The sequence below is a fragment of the Triplophysa dalaica genome, chromosome 21, assembly GCF_015846415.1.
Source record: "Triplophysa dalaica isolate WHDGS20190420 chromosome 21, ASM1584641v1, whole genome shotgun sequence".
NCBI classification, from domain to species: Eukaryota; Metazoa; Chordata; class Actinopteri; order Cypriniformes; family Nemacheilidae; genus Triplophysa; species Triplophysa dalaica.
The window spans coordinates 12,811,244-12,828,727 of record NC_079562.1 but is presented as its reverse complement, the minus strand read 5'-3'; the positions used below and the strand labels follow the sequence as shown (position 1 = coordinate 12,828,727).

General features: G+C 37.8%; 2 protein-coding genes across 3 annotated transcripts; both read right to left on the bottom strand.

Moving 5' to 3' along the window:
- Positions 1-191: 191 nt before the first annotated feature.
- Positions 192-3,678, bottom strand: zgpat (zinc finger, CCCH-type with G patch domain). The gene is made up of 7 exons (XM_056734910.1): positions 3,559-3,678; positions 2,682-3,303; positions 2,370-2,503; positions 1,988-2,146; positions 1,304-1,429; positions 713-1,115; positions 192-596 (listed from the first exon to the last, which is right to left on the bottom strand). Exons 2-7 carry the CDS (start codon positions 3,254-3,256, stop codon positions 458-460), a joined length of 1,536 nt encoding a protein of 511 aa, XP_056590888.1. The 5' UTR covers positions 3,257-3,303; positions 3,559-3,678; the 3' UTR covers positions 192-457.
- Positions 3,679-4,141: 463 nt separating this feature from the next.
- rtel1 (regulator of telomere elongation helicase 1) lies at positions 4,142-17,335 on the bottom strand. 2 transcript variants are annotated; one of them, XM_056735543.1, is made up of 33 exons: positions 17,121-17,335; positions 16,396-16,594; positions 16,170-16,263; positions 15,994-16,075; positions 15,524-15,584; positions 15,358-15,433; positions 15,175-15,259; positions 14,955-15,020; positions 14,691-14,844; positions 14,508-14,546; positions 13,975-14,053; positions 13,767-13,864; positions 13,624-13,679; positions 13,462-13,533; positions 12,967-13,048; positions 12,127-12,259; positions 11,936-12,049; positions 11,566-11,606; positions 11,389-11,474; positions 10,616-10,693; positions 10,378-10,455; positions 10,134-10,280; positions 9,884-9,999; positions 9,682-9,805; positions 9,441-9,594; positions 8,831-8,982; positions 6,439-6,534; positions 6,151-6,346; positions 5,511-5,648; positions 5,295-5,411; positions 4,775-4,996; positions 4,525-4,650; positions 4,142-4,424 (listed from the first exon to the last, which is right to left on the bottom strand). In XM_056735543.1, the coding sequence occupies exons 1-33, from the start codon at positions 17,130-17,132 to the stop codon at positions 4,369-4,371; spliced, it is 3,429 nt and encodes a 1,142-aa protein (XP_056591521.1). In that variant the 5' UTR covers positions 17,133-17,335; the 3' UTR covers positions 4,142-4,368. The 2 variants fall into 2 exon arrangements, with proteins under 2 accessions (XP_056591521.1, XP_056591520.1); XM_056735542.1 differs by having other exon boundaries at positions 16,877-17,206.
- Between the last annotated feature and the right edge of the window lie 149 nt (positions 17,336-17,484).

The following is a 17,484-nucleotide window of genomic DNA, read 5'->3' as shown; positions in this document are numbered from 1 at the left end:
ATCTCATTGATCTCTGTTGCTGGAGATTGGTTCCTGTGTTGCTCTCATCCATTAGCAAGAATAAATCTTTAACACACATTGTGAATATCAATGATCTAATCATAATAACAGACATTCAAAATGGAAGAAACTTCTGGCTTCAGAAATATAGAGCTTAAATACAAAACTAAAAATACTGTTTTGTGTATGAAACGGTTTTATTTCATGCTTCCATAAAACAAAGAGTTTAAGCCTTAGCCCAGGAAATGTTGAAAACAACTGAAATATTTCCCCATGTGGGACACAGCAAAGTTCATTACAAGATATCAGCCATTAGAGAACCAAAAAGAATCCTGAATAGACATCCTGATGTTAATTCATACACAGCTTTAATTTAAACTGAATAAAATATTTATCTATAGGTAAATAAAAAAATTGTCAATAACAAACAAAATAACAGTATAAAAAAGTTTTTTTATCAGAATTCAGTCATTTTCTTGTGTGTGTCTGCTTTCTTATGTTCTCCCTGGATTGACCGCTCCTGTGCCTTCAGCTGCTCCAGCAAGTTTCGAGATGCGGCGAGCTTCTCCTCTATTCGACTGACCACTGTAGCATCCCTGAGGACAGACAAAAAAATAAAAGAATTCTGTAGTAAAAACTGAAAAAGATAACAAAATCGATGAAATCAAACAAAAGGAAAGCTGGAAGGGGAAGAAGTAACTGGACAGCCTACCTTCCATTTCGTCTGCGGAGAGACTCTGTGAGCCGCTGAATTTCTTTCTCCACCTGAGCTACTTTTTCTGTGGCCTGGAACAGACGAACATTTAGGGAGCGCTTGGTGCTTTTTCCCCCCCTGTAGGCCTCAGCACCAGCGACAGATGACCTTGATGAATGAGGCACAGGTTGAGCTTCATCGCTAAGTTTGGAGTTCAAAAAGTCAAAAACGTTATGTCGTGTCGACACAGAGGCCTTTTTCGTTTTAGTCTTTGGTTTACGGGACGCTGGGTTATCCTTAGCTACGATTGCAGCTACTTTTTTTCTCTGAGTTAATTCGGCACACTGGTCCAGTGAATTGCCTTTTGGAAGAACGACTGCCTGAACTGGCTCTACTCGACCAGACAGTGTTTTCCCCAAACCTGAAAATACACGGTCAGAAATATGTTAGAAATCCTTATGAAGGCCTCATCAATAAGGACTTTTGTTGTAGGCCCAAAGCCAGAAAGATATTCACTGTCCTCATTACCCTTCGGCAACTAGCCATCATTATTGCTAGGCCCAATGCGAATTATTATTTATTATGTTGATGTGTGACAACGACACTTACCTTTCCCAAGCTCATAACCCATTTTTAGCAGTAGTTTGGAGCCGATGCCACGCGTATGAGCCTCCCAACCGCAAAACTCAGCACTGTTTACTTTTGTCATGTCCTCCTCTTTAGATGAAGCGAACACTTTAAAAAAATCAAATATATGATTAAAAATGCATGCATGTTAGTAATAGGGTATCATGCACAACTTTTTTCCTTGAATTTATTTGACCATTTTAATCATTTCAGCAGATTTTGGGGGAAATTATTCTATAAAAGGTCAGAATTTCCCACAGTTCACACAATAACTGTAATGCATTTTATATTGAATTATACTTAAAACTGTTTAAATATTCAAACTGCTTACATAAATAACACATATTATCACAATGTATAAACGGAGATTAATAAATAAATAATAAATTGTTAAATAATTAGATTAAATAATACATTATAATTAATTAATAAATGTCATGTTAAATTAGTAAAGAAGACTTGTGCTTAACTGTCATGAAAACATGTCAATATGCAACAAATAAAAACATATGGTTTTAGATACTTGAGTGAAATGTTTTATTATCTTAAAAATGTTTTGATCTAAAGGTATATGCTTACATGTCTGAAATGAGTTTCTACTACTTTTTAAAAATTGAATTTAACGTGCTCAAACATGTAAGTCTTCTCTTTTGTATATAATCAAACCTTTAGCATAGCCACCATCACACTGGTCAGAATCATCCTCTGAGTCCGATGAGGAAGAATCGTCCTGACGAAGAGGAGGTATGACTCCATCAGCCTCCAGCACAGCCTCTTTCAACAGGAGCGAGTTAAATTTCACTGTGTAAAAACCACCTTCAATTTCTGAAAACAGAGAAGCACAGTTGTTACGTCTCGCAACTTTGCACGTTTCACCTGACTGTGTGTATTTATAGTTGTGTTTTGTTTCAGCTTTTTTTTATTTATTAAATTTGTCTTAAAGGTTCAATAAAATACCTCTCTGTCTTATTGTAACAAACAAACTTTCATGTAGCAATCTGTACTTCTGTTTTTACCTGATGGTGGTGAAATAACTCTAGTCTTGCACCTGATATTCTGGCTGGGTACCAGATGCCATCTTCGTGCTTGGCCAAACACGCAGAGCCTGACTCCATGTTACTGATGTCAGCCTCCAGGAAGTCCCGTAGTTCAGAAACACACACCACCTCACCATGAGAGTACCTGACATACACACATACACCATTTTAGTTAGTGTTAAACTGGTATATTATACAGGTTTATTAATTGGCCGATATTTGTGAACAGAACGATATCGTATGTGAATTCAAATACACTTAACAAACTCCTTTTAAAATGCTAATACTGATGGAGTATTAAATAAAAATGGGTTTGGCTGTACCTGCAGTTGTCCAAGAAACGACATTTGTCCTCTAGGTAGAAGCCACAGGCTTTCATTGATTTGTTGGTGGGATGAAGAAAAAACACTCTGACTCGAGCCTCGTCCCCTTCAGGCTCCTCGGGGCAGACAACCATGGCGTTGTGGTACTCTAACGTTCCCCACGACGTACGATACGGAGCTTGCACTTTTGTTCCACTTAGATCCTCTTGTTCCACTCCGTTCTCCTCCTGCTCTTCATCAGGTTCACTGTTCTGTCTCATCTCAGCAGGGTTCTCTGTCAGTTCAGAGTAGAAAGCAGCAAACTCATCACCAAGAGTGTTTTCCTTATAGGTTTCATGAGTAACTGATGAGACACTTTGGTTTGTGAAGTGATCCTCCAGGGATGCCAGCAACAGGCTCTTTTTGACAGACACCAAGCTGGATTCTGTGAGTTCAATGAGCTGCTGAAGATCATCCTTTAGTTTTAGAAGATCAGCTTGCTCAGCTGAACCCAGACCAGCGGCCAACGCCACTTCCACTTGCTGGAGCTGAGCGCTGTAGGTCTTGATAGCTTCTTCCAGGCTGCTTTCATCCATGATGATGAAGAGCTGATCCTGGATGACAGGATCTTACTGTGGGTGAACTACAGGAATAGATCAGATTTAAATGAATTTTGTTATTTTAACATTTTCAGCATATATCAATCGTCTTGTCAGTCAGTGTGTCTGGTGCAGATCATCAGTTGAGTGTGTGAAATGAACTACATGTAACGTTACTGATACCGGTTAGCTTTGATGCTAACGTTAGAAGTTAAACCAGCAGTTAACGCACAAACTCAAGAATTTCTTTCAAACTGTAAGTTAGTCACATACAGACAAAAGATGACTGACAATCCTACATTTAAAATCTGCTGATCGGCTCCTTGGCATTGTTTTGATTTTCTTCAGTGACAGACTGTAAGGTTCGTCTGTTTCCAATTGGGCGATGCTCAACTTTGACCTTAGTGTCGTCATCACTTACCACTTCCTGTCATCCAGTACGGTTATCTTCAATAAAATATTGTAAAAAAACACAAAGACGGTTATTTTGATTTATTAATTCCATTACATGTATTTTATTACCTTCATCGAGGTCTGTGTTTTTATTTAAAAACTCGGCTTTATTATTTTTTATTGCGAATTATGTAACGCTTGTATTTTATTCACTGTCCTTACCATAGTTCGATGAGTTCGTGAACTACTGTTCTTTTTAATGGTGCCATATTTACATAAAATATGTTAAAAACTTATTTGGGAATTGTATTTTTTTTCCAATGCATATATATATATATATATATATATATATATATATATTTGATCATTTGATAATTACAATTATGATAATTGTACTTTTTGGTAAAGGGGATTACAGGTGTGCGCATTCACAGACACCTGCCTCAAACTATTTTTTCTAAATAAAAAAGCATGCACAATACAAAGAAATAAACAATTATAACAACTTTTATTTATTAAAAATCATTATTTATAGAAAAATACATTTAATTATAATATGTAATAATTATGTCAGTTGAGCAACATTTCAACGTATATTTTCCTGGATAAACATCATATGCATGGTCTAAGTAAAAAAGTGGAGATATTGATTCAGCATCTCAAAGAGCTTTTCAAATAAAACAGGTCAAAATGAATGAACAGCCTGCCAGCACCATTCAGGAGAAAAAGGATGATATCTTTCTTTGAGTCTTTCCTGCAGATAACTGGGAAGCTGTAAAGAAAAATTTAGTTAAGAAAAACTTACTACTAAATTAACAAAAATACACAATTCCAAACTAAATGAACATATAAAAATATACTGGAATAACTACCTTGACTTGGTTGAACAGATGCTCCCCTGTCTGAATCCTGAGGTGTAGCAGAATCATTTCCAGTCAAAGATTTTAACAACTCATCAAACTGTGTCCTGTGCTGCGGTCGAATGAGCACTGCTAACCCTAAACCAAGCACAAATCAAACAGATTTCAAAATTTCCAAAAGATATAGATCCCATTAAAAAGTTTATACAAAATTTGACAAATATGTCAAACCAATTACGAATTAAAACAGAAATGGACTAACGTGTTAGTAGAGTGATATCTTCATCTCTCTCTGTCAATAAACTCACAACGGTTGACACCAACTGTTCATAATTGTTTGTTGTTTTGTACGCCTGCAGGGCTAAAAACATCTGTCGAGTTTTCTCTGCACCAATGGCCTGTCTAATGTCTGACAGAAAAGACGAGCAGGACAGACCATCTTTGATGGATGTTTGGGGCTTCTGCTCTTCATTTCTCACATTGACTATAAGAAAATTGCACAAAATAAGAGCAACTCAAAGATTTACGTGTATATACATTTGGCGGAGAATATTTGCATAACAGTGATTCTCACATACTGGCACAAAACCCATAATAACATTTCCTTAAAAGGTTGTCACAATCAACACCATCAAAATAATGTGAAGAATGTTTTTTACTGATCGTTTGGATTCTATTCCATCAATAGACTGTTTTGAATCTCAATCTATTAATGACGCTTAACATGTTTTATCCCATGTCTCAAGAATCAGTCAGGAGATTTATTAAACAATATACTGTACCTCCAATTTTACCACCCCCTCCATTCAGTTGTATGGTTCCCATGTGAGAACCACCTTGGTTCAGCTGTCGGCTCAAATTCAGCTGGTCACCGGTTGGGTTTACCTGTGACGTTTCAACTTTGACAAAAAATAGTTAAAACATAACATTTATTCTTGATTCCCTTGATATGACCTCTAAATTGCACTTTCACATTATTTGCTGATAAGGTTAATTACCTGTGTTTTGTCTGAGAGTCTCTCTCTCTTCTCTAGAAAGCGAGTGTTCGGGTTTATATCCACACCCTTCACCCGTTAACCCGCAACAACGCTCATCAAATTCGTTCTTATGGTGCGGGCGTATGAACTGGTAAAGACCTTAAAAAACTGATTGGTTAGTTAAAATCATGGCAAAAAAATATTTACTGAAGAAAATGTAATGCCCTTAAGTGCAAATCTCATATTTGATAGTTTTGATTCCAGTCACGAGTTTAGAAATATATACTGTGGACAACTGACATGACATTTAAGGCAATGACTGCGGTGTGGCTTACTTCACTCCATCTTATTTTTTAATCATCTAAAACTTTTATAATGATTTTGGTGCTCTTTTTCTGACCTCTTATAAATGGAAAGTGCATGAAACATTTGTACTTTTAAAAATGAAATTTCAGCATTGAAGGACTATTTACGTGAACTGCAAAGGTCACTTAGAATGTCAAAACATCCAAAATATACACTTTGCCAAAGAGTTTTAGACATTGAATCTAAAAACTTTATTTGCCAACTTCTATTGCTAAGACATAAAAACTGTTTAGAAAATAGAAAACAGAAGACATTAAATAGAAGTTGTTTGCACATACTAGTTAAGGCTTTTTACCTCTTAACAGACTGTGTGTGTTAGGGTCTTGTATGAGGGGTTCAGTCACATTGGTCAAAAGGTCATTGAGGTCGTCTGTTGCTTTGTACGCCTGTAGCGCCACCATGATGATCTTAAAGTTCTCATGACTTAAGCATCTTTTCAGCTCTATCATGAAGGCCTTACCAGTCTTAGCAGAACTGGGAACCACTGTTGTCTAAAGAACAGACAAATAATACATAAACTAGAGGACATAAGCACACAGCAGGCACAAATCCAATCAAGATGAAAAAGAAAAGCATTTCTCACCCGTTCTTGAACTACTTTAATTTTCCGTTTCCCACCCCTCGATTCATCATCTAGACGTTTGTCATGCTGAAGTGAGAGCGTAGATAAGCGACTCGCCTGCAGGGTCATAGACCAATGTGAGAAAGGAAAATAAGTGAAAGTGAAGATCGGATTATACGGCAATGATTCTGAATATGAGTGACAATGAGATAATCATATGAAAACAAAAAGATCAGAGAAGCCGTTAAAAGGAGATCAAAGGTATTATTCAGAAAATGATTATGAATCACCAGACTATTCTTTCACACTATCATATTCCTGCAAAAAAATATTTTATGGATAATTCATTTCAACTGTTTTTGAGAAAAGTGGAGCTTTGTCCTCATAAAATAAGCACTGGCTGAACAATTTCTTTCAGGTTCATCTTCCTCACCTTGAACTAAACATTTATGAAAAAACCAGTTGTTGAAGTTAAAAAGTCACCCAAAAATGTCATAACCATTTCCATATTTTAACACGGTTTTATTTTATTTTTTCTCTGTAAAAAACAGAAGATACCCTTTTTCATTAATATAAAGAACAAAAATACGGCCAGAGAAGAAATTAAGAGACCACTCCACATTTTCATGTTTCAACATTTCTAGATGTATTCTGGACATTCCAGTCCAGTGACAAAATCCTTCAAGAGCAATGTGAAACATTGACAAGCATGACAAGACACATGACAACTATGATAAAAATCAAGGTTATCATAAAAACATATTTTTGAACCTTTCCTAAATACATGTAGAAATATTAGTGTTGTGTTGGTTAAAAGTGAATATGAGCCTGCTTCCTTTGCATTAGTTGTTTCTAAAAAAATACAGAAAACTCCAGTTTTAATTTTCTACTAATAAATGCAAATAAAAAAATACTTTTTGTTTGATAATTAGGAGAAATGTTTTTATTAGTTCACAGAATTAAACAAAAATATTATTTTACCTAAATAAATAATGTACATATTCCATCCATCCATCGATTTTCTTCCGCTTATCCTGGGCCGGGTCGCGGGGGCAGCAGTCTAAGCAGGGATGCCCAGACTTCCCTCTCCCTAGACACTTCCTCCAGCTCTTCCGGGGGGACACCGAGGCGTTCCCAGGCCAGCCGGGAGACATAGTCCCTCCAGCGTGTCCTAGGTTTTCCCCGGGGTCTCCTCCCGGTGGGACATGCCCGGAACACCTTCCCGGGAAGACGTCCAGGGGGCATCCAGAAAAGATGCCCGAGCCACCTCAGCTTTCCCCTCTCGATGTGGAGGAGCAGCGGCTCTACACTGAGCTCCTCTCGAGTGACTGAGCTTCTCACCCTATCTCTAAGGGATCGCCCAGCCACCCTGCGGAGAAGCTCTTTTCGGCCGCCTGTATCCAGGATCTTGTCCTTTCGGTCATGACCCACAGCTCATGACCTTAGGTGAGAGTAGGAACGTAGATTGACCGGTAAATCGAGAGCTTCGCCTTGCGGCTCAGCTCCTGCTTCACCATGACAGACCGGTACAGCGACCACATTACTGCAGAAGCTGCACCGATCCGTCTGTCAATCTCCCATTCCACCCTTCCCTCATTTGTGAACAAGACCCCCAGACTCTCCACCCACCTGAAGTGGGCTTGATGACTACAAATTGGAGGACCGTGATGTCGCCCGGCATGGCGCAGTCGGGGCCCCACCCTGGAGCCAGGCCCAGGGTTGGGGCTTGTATGCGAGCGCCTGGTGGTCGGGCCCCCCCCATGGGGTCCAGCCGGGCTCAGCCAGAAGGAGCGACGTGGGGCCACCCTCCCGTGGACCCACCACCTGCAGGAGGGACCGTAAGGGACCGATGCTTAGTGGATCGGGCGGCAGTCGAAGGCAGGGGCCTCGACCATCCGATTCCTGGACGTGGAATCTAGCTCTAGGGAAATGGAACGTCACCTCGCTAATGTGCATATTATCAAGTAAATTCAGAAAAATGTAAAATAATTTTGAAATGGTCTCTTAATTTTTCCGCAGCCATAGGCTCCTTTAAAGGAGTAGTGTACCTTCGAAATGAAAATTTTGGCATAATTTACTCACCCTCTTGCAATTTCAAACCTGTATGACTTTCTACCGCATAACACAAAAGAAGATATTTAGAAAAATGTTGGTAACAGAACAGCACAGCCCCCTATTCACTTGTATAGGTTACAATAGTAAAACACAAAAGTTTTGCAGAAGAAAGAAAGTCATACAGCATTGAACTGAAAATGACAATATTTTCATATTGAAGGTGAACTAATCCTTTAATGTGTCTGTGTGTGTGTGTGTATGTTGTTGTGTTTTGCTATTGTCAGAGTATAGCAATATGTATTCCCTAGTTTCGTTGACTGTACCCTTTATTTGTACAATGTAAAAATTCTCCTCTCACCCTTTCTTCTCCAACCATACTGTCTTCTGTCTCTCCTTTGTTGTTGCTGTACTCCAGGGCATCCAGCAAACTGACTGGTTTCTTCTTACTTGTCATCTCCATCTCATACTGAATGCAAAGTTTGGCCGTTCCATCACGTCCAGAATGCTCATCTAACTCGGAAACATTATATCAAGACTTGCATCAAACCAAACCGACAGCAGTTAGTTAAAAACAATGCCTTTGTGAAATTATTACAAATTATGTAACTTGAATACTGTGTACAAACATAAGTAAAATGAATATTTACTGTAAGTTAAATTCCACATTTTGTTATTAAAATCTATGCTAATGCATAATTGATTTAGCTTGGCTTTATATCTTAATCACTGACTCGGAATGAGATTACATGTTAAATTATTGCTTAATTACTCAACTTCTATATCGATTACCATTTCAATGAGAATATGGACCAAGTTGGAAATCCAAAGAGGTCACTAATGGCACTGATGGCGACATCATTATGACTTTGAATTGCCTTTTGGAATATGTTTTACAGTAACAAAAACATTTCCCCCTGAACCTCTGACAAACCTTTTGCCCAAAAAAAGAGAAATAGAGGTGAGCTCACCCAATTTTCTCCTCTTTAAGCTGGGGACGTGCGCGTCTATGGCTTTGGCCTTTTGTGAGGGGTCACTGAGCCAGCCATTGCTAACAGGACGGCTGGAGCCTGGACACTGACTCTTACACCCCTCCACTCTTCCTTTTTTCATAGGCACTGGTCTCTGAAACACAAATCAAAGGTGCGTGTCAGCCCCAATAAAAGTTGGAATTGTGGAAGTTCAAGACATGATACAAACAAGCAGACTTACGTTTTTCTGCACAGTGCGAAAGAACTGAACAACATCGCGGACCATGGTACCGAAGCTATCGTATGTTTGAACGTACGGTCTCACCCACGAAGGAAGCTGATTCCGGGCTTCTGTGCTTTTGAATCTGAATTACAAACTCAAACATTATTTTATGATACAATTGTCCTCAATCAAAAGCAGATGTTCCAGTGTAACCCCTGACCTTTGGTCACAGAGAAAGATGGCACCGAAGTCGTCTCTGTGGCGGATCACTCTGCCTATAGCTTGATTGACAGCTCGAGACGCCTGCTGTCTGTACCACTCCTGTCCAGACAGATACTGAACAACCAGACATACCATAAGTGCTGTATCTGATTTTAGATGAGTCTATATGTTATGCAAAGGTCTGTATCTGAGAAGAATATCTGCAATGCACTGCTAAACCACTAGCGAGGATCTTAAAGATCAAGTACCTTCACTCCGCTGGTTTTATTTCTGCACATCTCGTCCAAATACTGCATCTTAAGCACCACTCTGGGATCCATTCTGGGGGGGAAAGGAAGTCCAGTGATCACGACCCCTCGACCGTACGTGTCAGCAAAATCCAACCCTTCGCTTGCCTGATGAAACAACAAAACCAAATGTGTTGGTGTAAGAGATTTTTTCTGAAACCCCAGTGATCACAATAACAACATTGTGAAAGTTTTATGGTCTAACCTTTCCTCTACACACGGCGAAGAAGCTTCCTCCACTGGATTTCGGGTCGTTCACCTTATCATAGTAACCATCAATAACCTTACAGAGAAACACAGGGCGGTTTGATTGACAGCTTGAGAGAGTCAGGCTGTGTTAGCATTATTATTTTATGACCTTCTTGCTTATTCTTATAGCCAAGTTATTACCCATAACTTATTATTACCCATAAACATTATTACCCATAAGCAGGACCGGTTACCTCTGTGAATGTGCCTTTGCCCCTGGGTTCTATAAATATGGGCTTCATGTGTTCAATGCGATCTGCATGTCCATTAGCCTAAGAGAATAGAAAAATGGATACTTAAAGGGATAGGTCACTTAAATATTCACCCTTATGTCATTCAAAACATGTATATGACTCTTTCTTCTGTGGAACTCAAAATAAGATTGTAGTGGAGTAGACGGGGCGAGACCGTGGTTCGAGACCGGTGGGTAATTGTGAATAAGCGCCAGCTGTGCGCACACCGGGCTCGAATCAAGTAGGAGATTGGGAGCATATAAAAGGAACGAGCGACCGGACCGTCGAGGAGAGAGGACCGGGCGCGAAGTGTTTGTACATGTATATGTTTTACTGTGTTGTTGTTCGCCGGCGGTCGTCCGTGAGGGGCCGCCGGCTGTTATGTTTTGGTTTGTTTGTTAGCCGGCGGTCGTCCGTGAGGGGCCGCCGGCTGTTATATTACTTTATTAAATGTTTTAAAATGTCTTCCGGTTCCCGACTCCTTCCTTCCATGTCTGAATAGTGTTACAAAGATATTTTGAGAAATGTCACTTGGTTTGTGCCATACAATGGAAGTCGATCGGGACCAACAATTTTCTGTTACCAACAACATTAAAAAATATCTTCTTTTGGTTTCTGCAGAAGAAAGAAAGTCATACAGGTTTGGAATGACTTTTACTGATCACTTATGTTGTAACAACATTTAACATTTCAAAGTCTCAGTTGTTCAGACAGAAATACATACAGACACTCACCCTCCAGAACTCCATAGTCTTGTCCATGACCGGATATGAGGGGAAAAACACCAGCAGTCCATGAGGAACCACCCTTGACAGATTGACTGAAACACAACAATAAACAACCATAATACTGATAACCAGATCAAATCATCCCAATCATCAAACCATCATATAACATAATGTTTGACTCACCAACAGTGTTTCCCATAGAAGACATGTTTTCAGGAACAAACCTTTAAAAAAAAAACAGAGTCGTGTTCAAAAACACATCTGAGCTGAATAAACTATTATTTGAATATTGTGGTTTAAGAGTAGAACATAAAAGAAGATATTTGGAAGAATGCAGGTCTCCGAACAACAGCGGTCCCCATTCACTTCTACCTTATGGACAAAAAACCAATGCAAGTCAATGGGTACCGCCGTTGTTTGGCTTCCAACATTTTTCAAAATATCTTTTTGAGAATTTACATTTTAGGGTACACCGTTTCTTTCAGAGAAGCAGCATGTCTGCCAATAAATGGTCAATATCAGAGTGGTTAAACCATGTTTGATCGAGCCCCACCTCCTGTCAAACGCTGTGCTCAACTTCACTCCGTCTGGGCCTTTATCAATGATGCTGACGAAGATCTGATCACGCTGAATGACGTGAGGATTCTCCAGGGATACGGGAAAAGGACTGAGGAAAACAGAAGAACAGTGAGCAGAGACTCCAACTTGCATCAGCTGACAAACCCAAGAGAGAGCTGTACAAACATTTGCATTTCACAGGTGAATGATGAGAGCGGCGAGAGAGTCCCGCTGGTGAGAATGACGCTGCGCACTTCCTGTCTGAGCAATTCCTGCATGCTGAACCCCGGAGAGAAACACCAGTAACTCAGAACATTCCCTATGAAATATACACAAACCATTTGAATCTTTTATAGCTTTGACATGCAAGTTTAAAATGTGAGATCGAGCTTTGTTTATATGTTGCAGGGAGTTAGAATATTTAATGCAAACAACACTTAAAGCAATAAAGTGAGAGACAACAAAACAGACATGACAAACTACACAACCTTGAGTGGCTAATTGTTTTGGTACAATAGCTCCGTTGGGATATCGAGGAACAAAATTGATTAAATGATTTGCCCTTCAATAATTTTGCTTTTAATAAACAGCACTATTGGGACATTGTGAAATTTTTTTGATTTTTTTACTTTACTTTTGCCTTCATGACAGCACACTTCCGAAAAAGATTGGAAAGCTGTGTTAAGTATCATTTAGGATTTAAGCTCGTGTTCTAAGTCACACAGATGTACATTTTCACTTTTTGGTATGAATCCCACCCACAGCTAAATGTGAATATTGTCATTTGTTGAAATATCCCAGCACACCTGAAAAATAAATCTGTTTAGTCTGTGATCTTTGCATATAACAGTTTATCATAAATGTTTCACATAAACATTTACCAAAATGTTTATTAAAGACTACCTACATCATTAAAGAAAACTACAGTAAAACATCAGATGTTTCCAAGATGCAAGAGGTCAATAAAGAGGTCAAAAGAAACCCACTGTGCTACATATTACTCTCCTTGTTAAGCAAGTCTCATACCTTGTTTTTTAGTAGAGGATGAAGCCCAAACATCGGCAGTTTGTTTTTTCTTGAAGCTGCTGGTGTCTGGATGAATGTGAACCTGTATTGAGAATGAGAAGGGAAATGAAAGAGAAGAAATAAACAAATCAACATCTTACGCGAATCTGCATTTGTCATATTTGTATTTACATTTACATTTAGGCATTTGGCAGGCGCTTTTATCCAAAGCGACTTACATTGCATTATCCTATACATTTTACATAGGAATTTGCAATCCCCTGGGATGGAACACACAACCTTGCGTTGTTAACGCAATGCTCTAACCACTGAGTTACAGGAAAGCTGTATTGACTATAGACTACAAATTTATAAAAAGAAAGACTGTCTTACTGGCACCAGTACAACTACAAATAAAAGAGCAGCTGAGTAAAAAGGCTAAAAGAGCCACTTGTTCTGTAAACTTCATGTTACTTTTGCCTTGCAGTAGTAATGTGTGAAACATTTAGAGCAAACCTTAAACTGCTTCATTGTGTCTGCTGTCTGTGGTTTTTTGCCGCCCTCTGGAGGTTCTGCTGCAAACACTAACTGACTCCATCAGGATAAACAGAACACAATCAGAATCCAGTAGAAATAAATCAACTTTAATGTCCCTGTAATGTGCTCTGTACTGCTGACCTGTATAATATCTGCAACTTTCTGGAGTCCGCTGGTATTCAGGAATACACCAGGTTCTGCAAACATCATGTTCACATATGGGTCCATACATACGGTATTTTCACTGGGAGCCAAATTTGTAGAGATCTTTCAAAAATACTCACTTCCAGCTAAATATCCTGTGATCTGATCCATGGCCTCCACTACAGCTGTCTTAGTCTCAAAGTTCACATGAGCCATCTGAAAAAGCTCATAAATGAAGCTTAAAAAAGACAAAATAACCACTTAATTAAATTGGCTTATACATAAAGTTGACTGACAGTTCAAATTAATTTAGAACAAAGGTTCAATGAGGAATCAGAAAATACTCACCTGCCAGGTTTGGTTATACCTTGATTATTTCCTGGCATCTCAAAACCATTAATAGATGATTCCAGATCCATTAAAATTTCTAGAACATCATTTACATATTATTAATCTCAAATGTTTTTAATAATTTATACTGAGCTACAATGTATTAAATAACATTAATATGAAAATATCTTGGAAGGCTTCAAATAAGTACTGTCAAACGATTAATCGCATCCAGAATAAAAGTTTGTGTATATAATATAAATGTGTACTGTGCATATTAATTTTGTTTTTATAAACACACACTTATAAATGTTTATGAAATATTTATATTTATTTATTTATATTTACCCATAATTAAAATTATATAAACATTTATTCATTTTTCTATTTTTCTTAAAAATGCATGCATGTGTATGTTTTTAAAAATACAAAATGAATATGCACAGTAAACACAGATATATATTATGTGAACACCGACCTTTATTGTGGATGTGATTTATCATTTGACAGCCCTATTATTACCGACACAATTAAAAATTTTAGCAACCTACGTTTTATTTTAGCAATTGTATTAAGGTCCAGTTTTAATCCTGTTGAAAGGAAATAAGAGAAGAGATCCTTATCATATTGAAACTGTATTAAATAGAATACAACCAAATCTACATTTTGTCTGCTGGTATGTTTGCGAGATAAATTTAGATAACATTAAACAACCAAATTCATGAGAATCTAACCAGAGTTTAGTGACTCCACATTAAAATCCTCAGCAGATTCTGTTTTGCTGATTTCTGATGTTTGTTCTCGCAGGATTCTATCCACAGCCTCAATGGCAGATATCAGGTCATATGGTGTGACGTCAAATGAGGTAGACTCCTCACACATTTTCTCCTAGAAGCATAGACAAATGTTGGACAGAACATTAAAAAAGACACAAATAAATAAGTTCTTAGTTGAAATGACTGAAAATGGCCACATAGCCGTAGATCTTTGACACTTACTACATTATGAGCTTCATCAAAAATAACTACAGCTCCTTTCAGCTCGATGTTGTGTGCTCTTCGACTCTTTATATCAAATAAAAATCATATCCAATCGTCACAATATAGCACAAAGCATTTTCCTAAAGATTATAAATAAATATAACACAACTACGAATATAAGAAAATACACAATTTAATTTATATTGTATGTCAAAAATATTGTATTGGGGTATCTCACCTTTGGATCAAGCAGGTAGTTGTAGGGCATGAAGATGATATCAGCGTGTTGTTTGAGTGAACGTGACAGGTAGTATGGACAAACTCTACAAACAAACAACCCGATCAATGTCACTATTCACAACTCATTGTAAACATGTGAGACAAGACCAGATTTCTACAGACACATACGTTAATGCCTTACTTTTGCTTTTTGCCAATTTTCACTAGATCCTCCACATCAAGTATAGAATTCAGGATGTCCTTGTCAGTGCTTTTCTCTAAATTTTAAAACCAAAAATACAATTATAAAACAGACATTAGCAAATAATAACATTTAAATTATCATGTCATCAATGTTTGTTTCATACCATCAACATTGTTATAAAACATACAGGAGCGTGTCGACACTTTTGCTCTACACATGTGGACCTGTGGAAGAGACATGATGCTTTCATTAATGTGTTAAGATCCAAATCTGGTTTAGGGCTGTCAAATGATTAATCGCATTCAGAATAAAGTTTGAGTCTGTGAACTGTGCATATTCATTTTGTATTTAAACACATACAAATACATGCATATACAGTATTTAAGAAATACATAAAATATAAAAATGAACTATTAATAATTAATTAATATATACTCTTAATTATAAAAAATTAACATATATATGCAAATATTTCCTTAATATGTATGTCTATATGATTATAAACACAAAATGAATATACACAGTAGACAGACATATATTATGGAAACACAAACTTTAATTCTGGATCTGATTAATCGAGATTCATCGTTTGACAGCCTTAACCTGGTTCCTTAACCGGGTTGGTGTTTATACCTTAATGTGGTTGCTCTCATGTTTCATCACCTCCTGGTTTATGCAAAGCTGCTCTCTAGATCCTAAAACACAAATCTTTGGCCTGTAAAGAATAAGACAGAATCAAAACAGCCTATTGTTTAATGCATCCTGCATAAAACAAAAAATCATTCCACTAAATAAGTTAAGAAGTAAACCTGTATGATGTGTTCTTCAGCTCAGCTATGACCTGTGTTAGCTGGGAATGTGTTCTGGATGCATAAATGATCTTGGGGATATCACTGTAGTAAGCTTACCCAAAAGAAAAATAGCATTATAGGTTAATCTCCTCGCAGCTTCTACTGGAGTCTCTTATGTCACATGAACAAATAATAATAAATATTAAAATAGGGTATTAACGCTAAAGTAATGTATGGACCATACTTGGTGTGTCTCCGTCCGTGGCTGAAGTTCCCCATGATGACATTGGTCTGTCTGAGAACATCTCAGCACCTCCCAATCTTTCAGCAATCTTGCGGGCAGAGATGGTGTCTTTAAAGTTGTCTCTCCACCCGAGTGTCGAACACAGCAGACAAAGCGTTTTACCTGTGCCAGTGGGACTTTCAAGAACTCCATTTACTTTCTGAAACAAGGCAAATCATTACAATTAAAGGAAAATGAACAGCACAGTGTGACCTTGCATGAATCAGTTCTGCTAAATCAGTACATTACAATTCCACAGTCTGCATATTACATATAAATCAGGATGAGTGAACAAGAAGAAATCCAATATTATGACACTTAGAGAATTCAAATGAAAAAAGTTATTTAAGTTTAAAACAATGAAAACTTATAACTTTATAATTTGATTGATGTTCTACAATAACACGTGACTTTTATATATGACTATATATATTATCCTCACATCCTGCAGGCACTCGATGACTTTACTCATGTAGTCCTCCTGGCACGGGTATGGAGTGAATGGAAAGTCCACATTGACTCCTCTCAATTTAAGAAGAGGCATTTTCACACTGCTCACATTCAAAAAGCAACAGCACTCCGAGTCCACGTGTTCGGCATATTTGTAGAAACAACCATAGTCCTTCAGCAACAGTTCATAAAAGAATCATGCAATGCGATCAACTGTTATTGACAAAAATCCTCACATTGCACTGCATTCACACGATTTGACAACAGCACTGGCGCGCCAGAGGTTTTTCTCTTCTTCTCTTGTAGTTCATCGGTACACTCATCTCGAGCTGTTCAGTTTAGTGTTGCCCCCTACAGTTCAATCTGGAGATGTGCACAAAAGTTACATTCAAGCAAGGTGCTTTTCAAACATACAGTAACTATGAAACAGGAATAACTTTTTGAAGAAGGATACTCATCCGTCTAAAACTATGAATTAAACCGCAAACGTTGCAATCTGTTGACACGACGCGATTCTGTGTTTTACGACACGTAATAATGTAAAAAAAAAAGGAATAAAACGGTAAAGATGATCTGTTTTGTACTGCATAATTTAGGTAG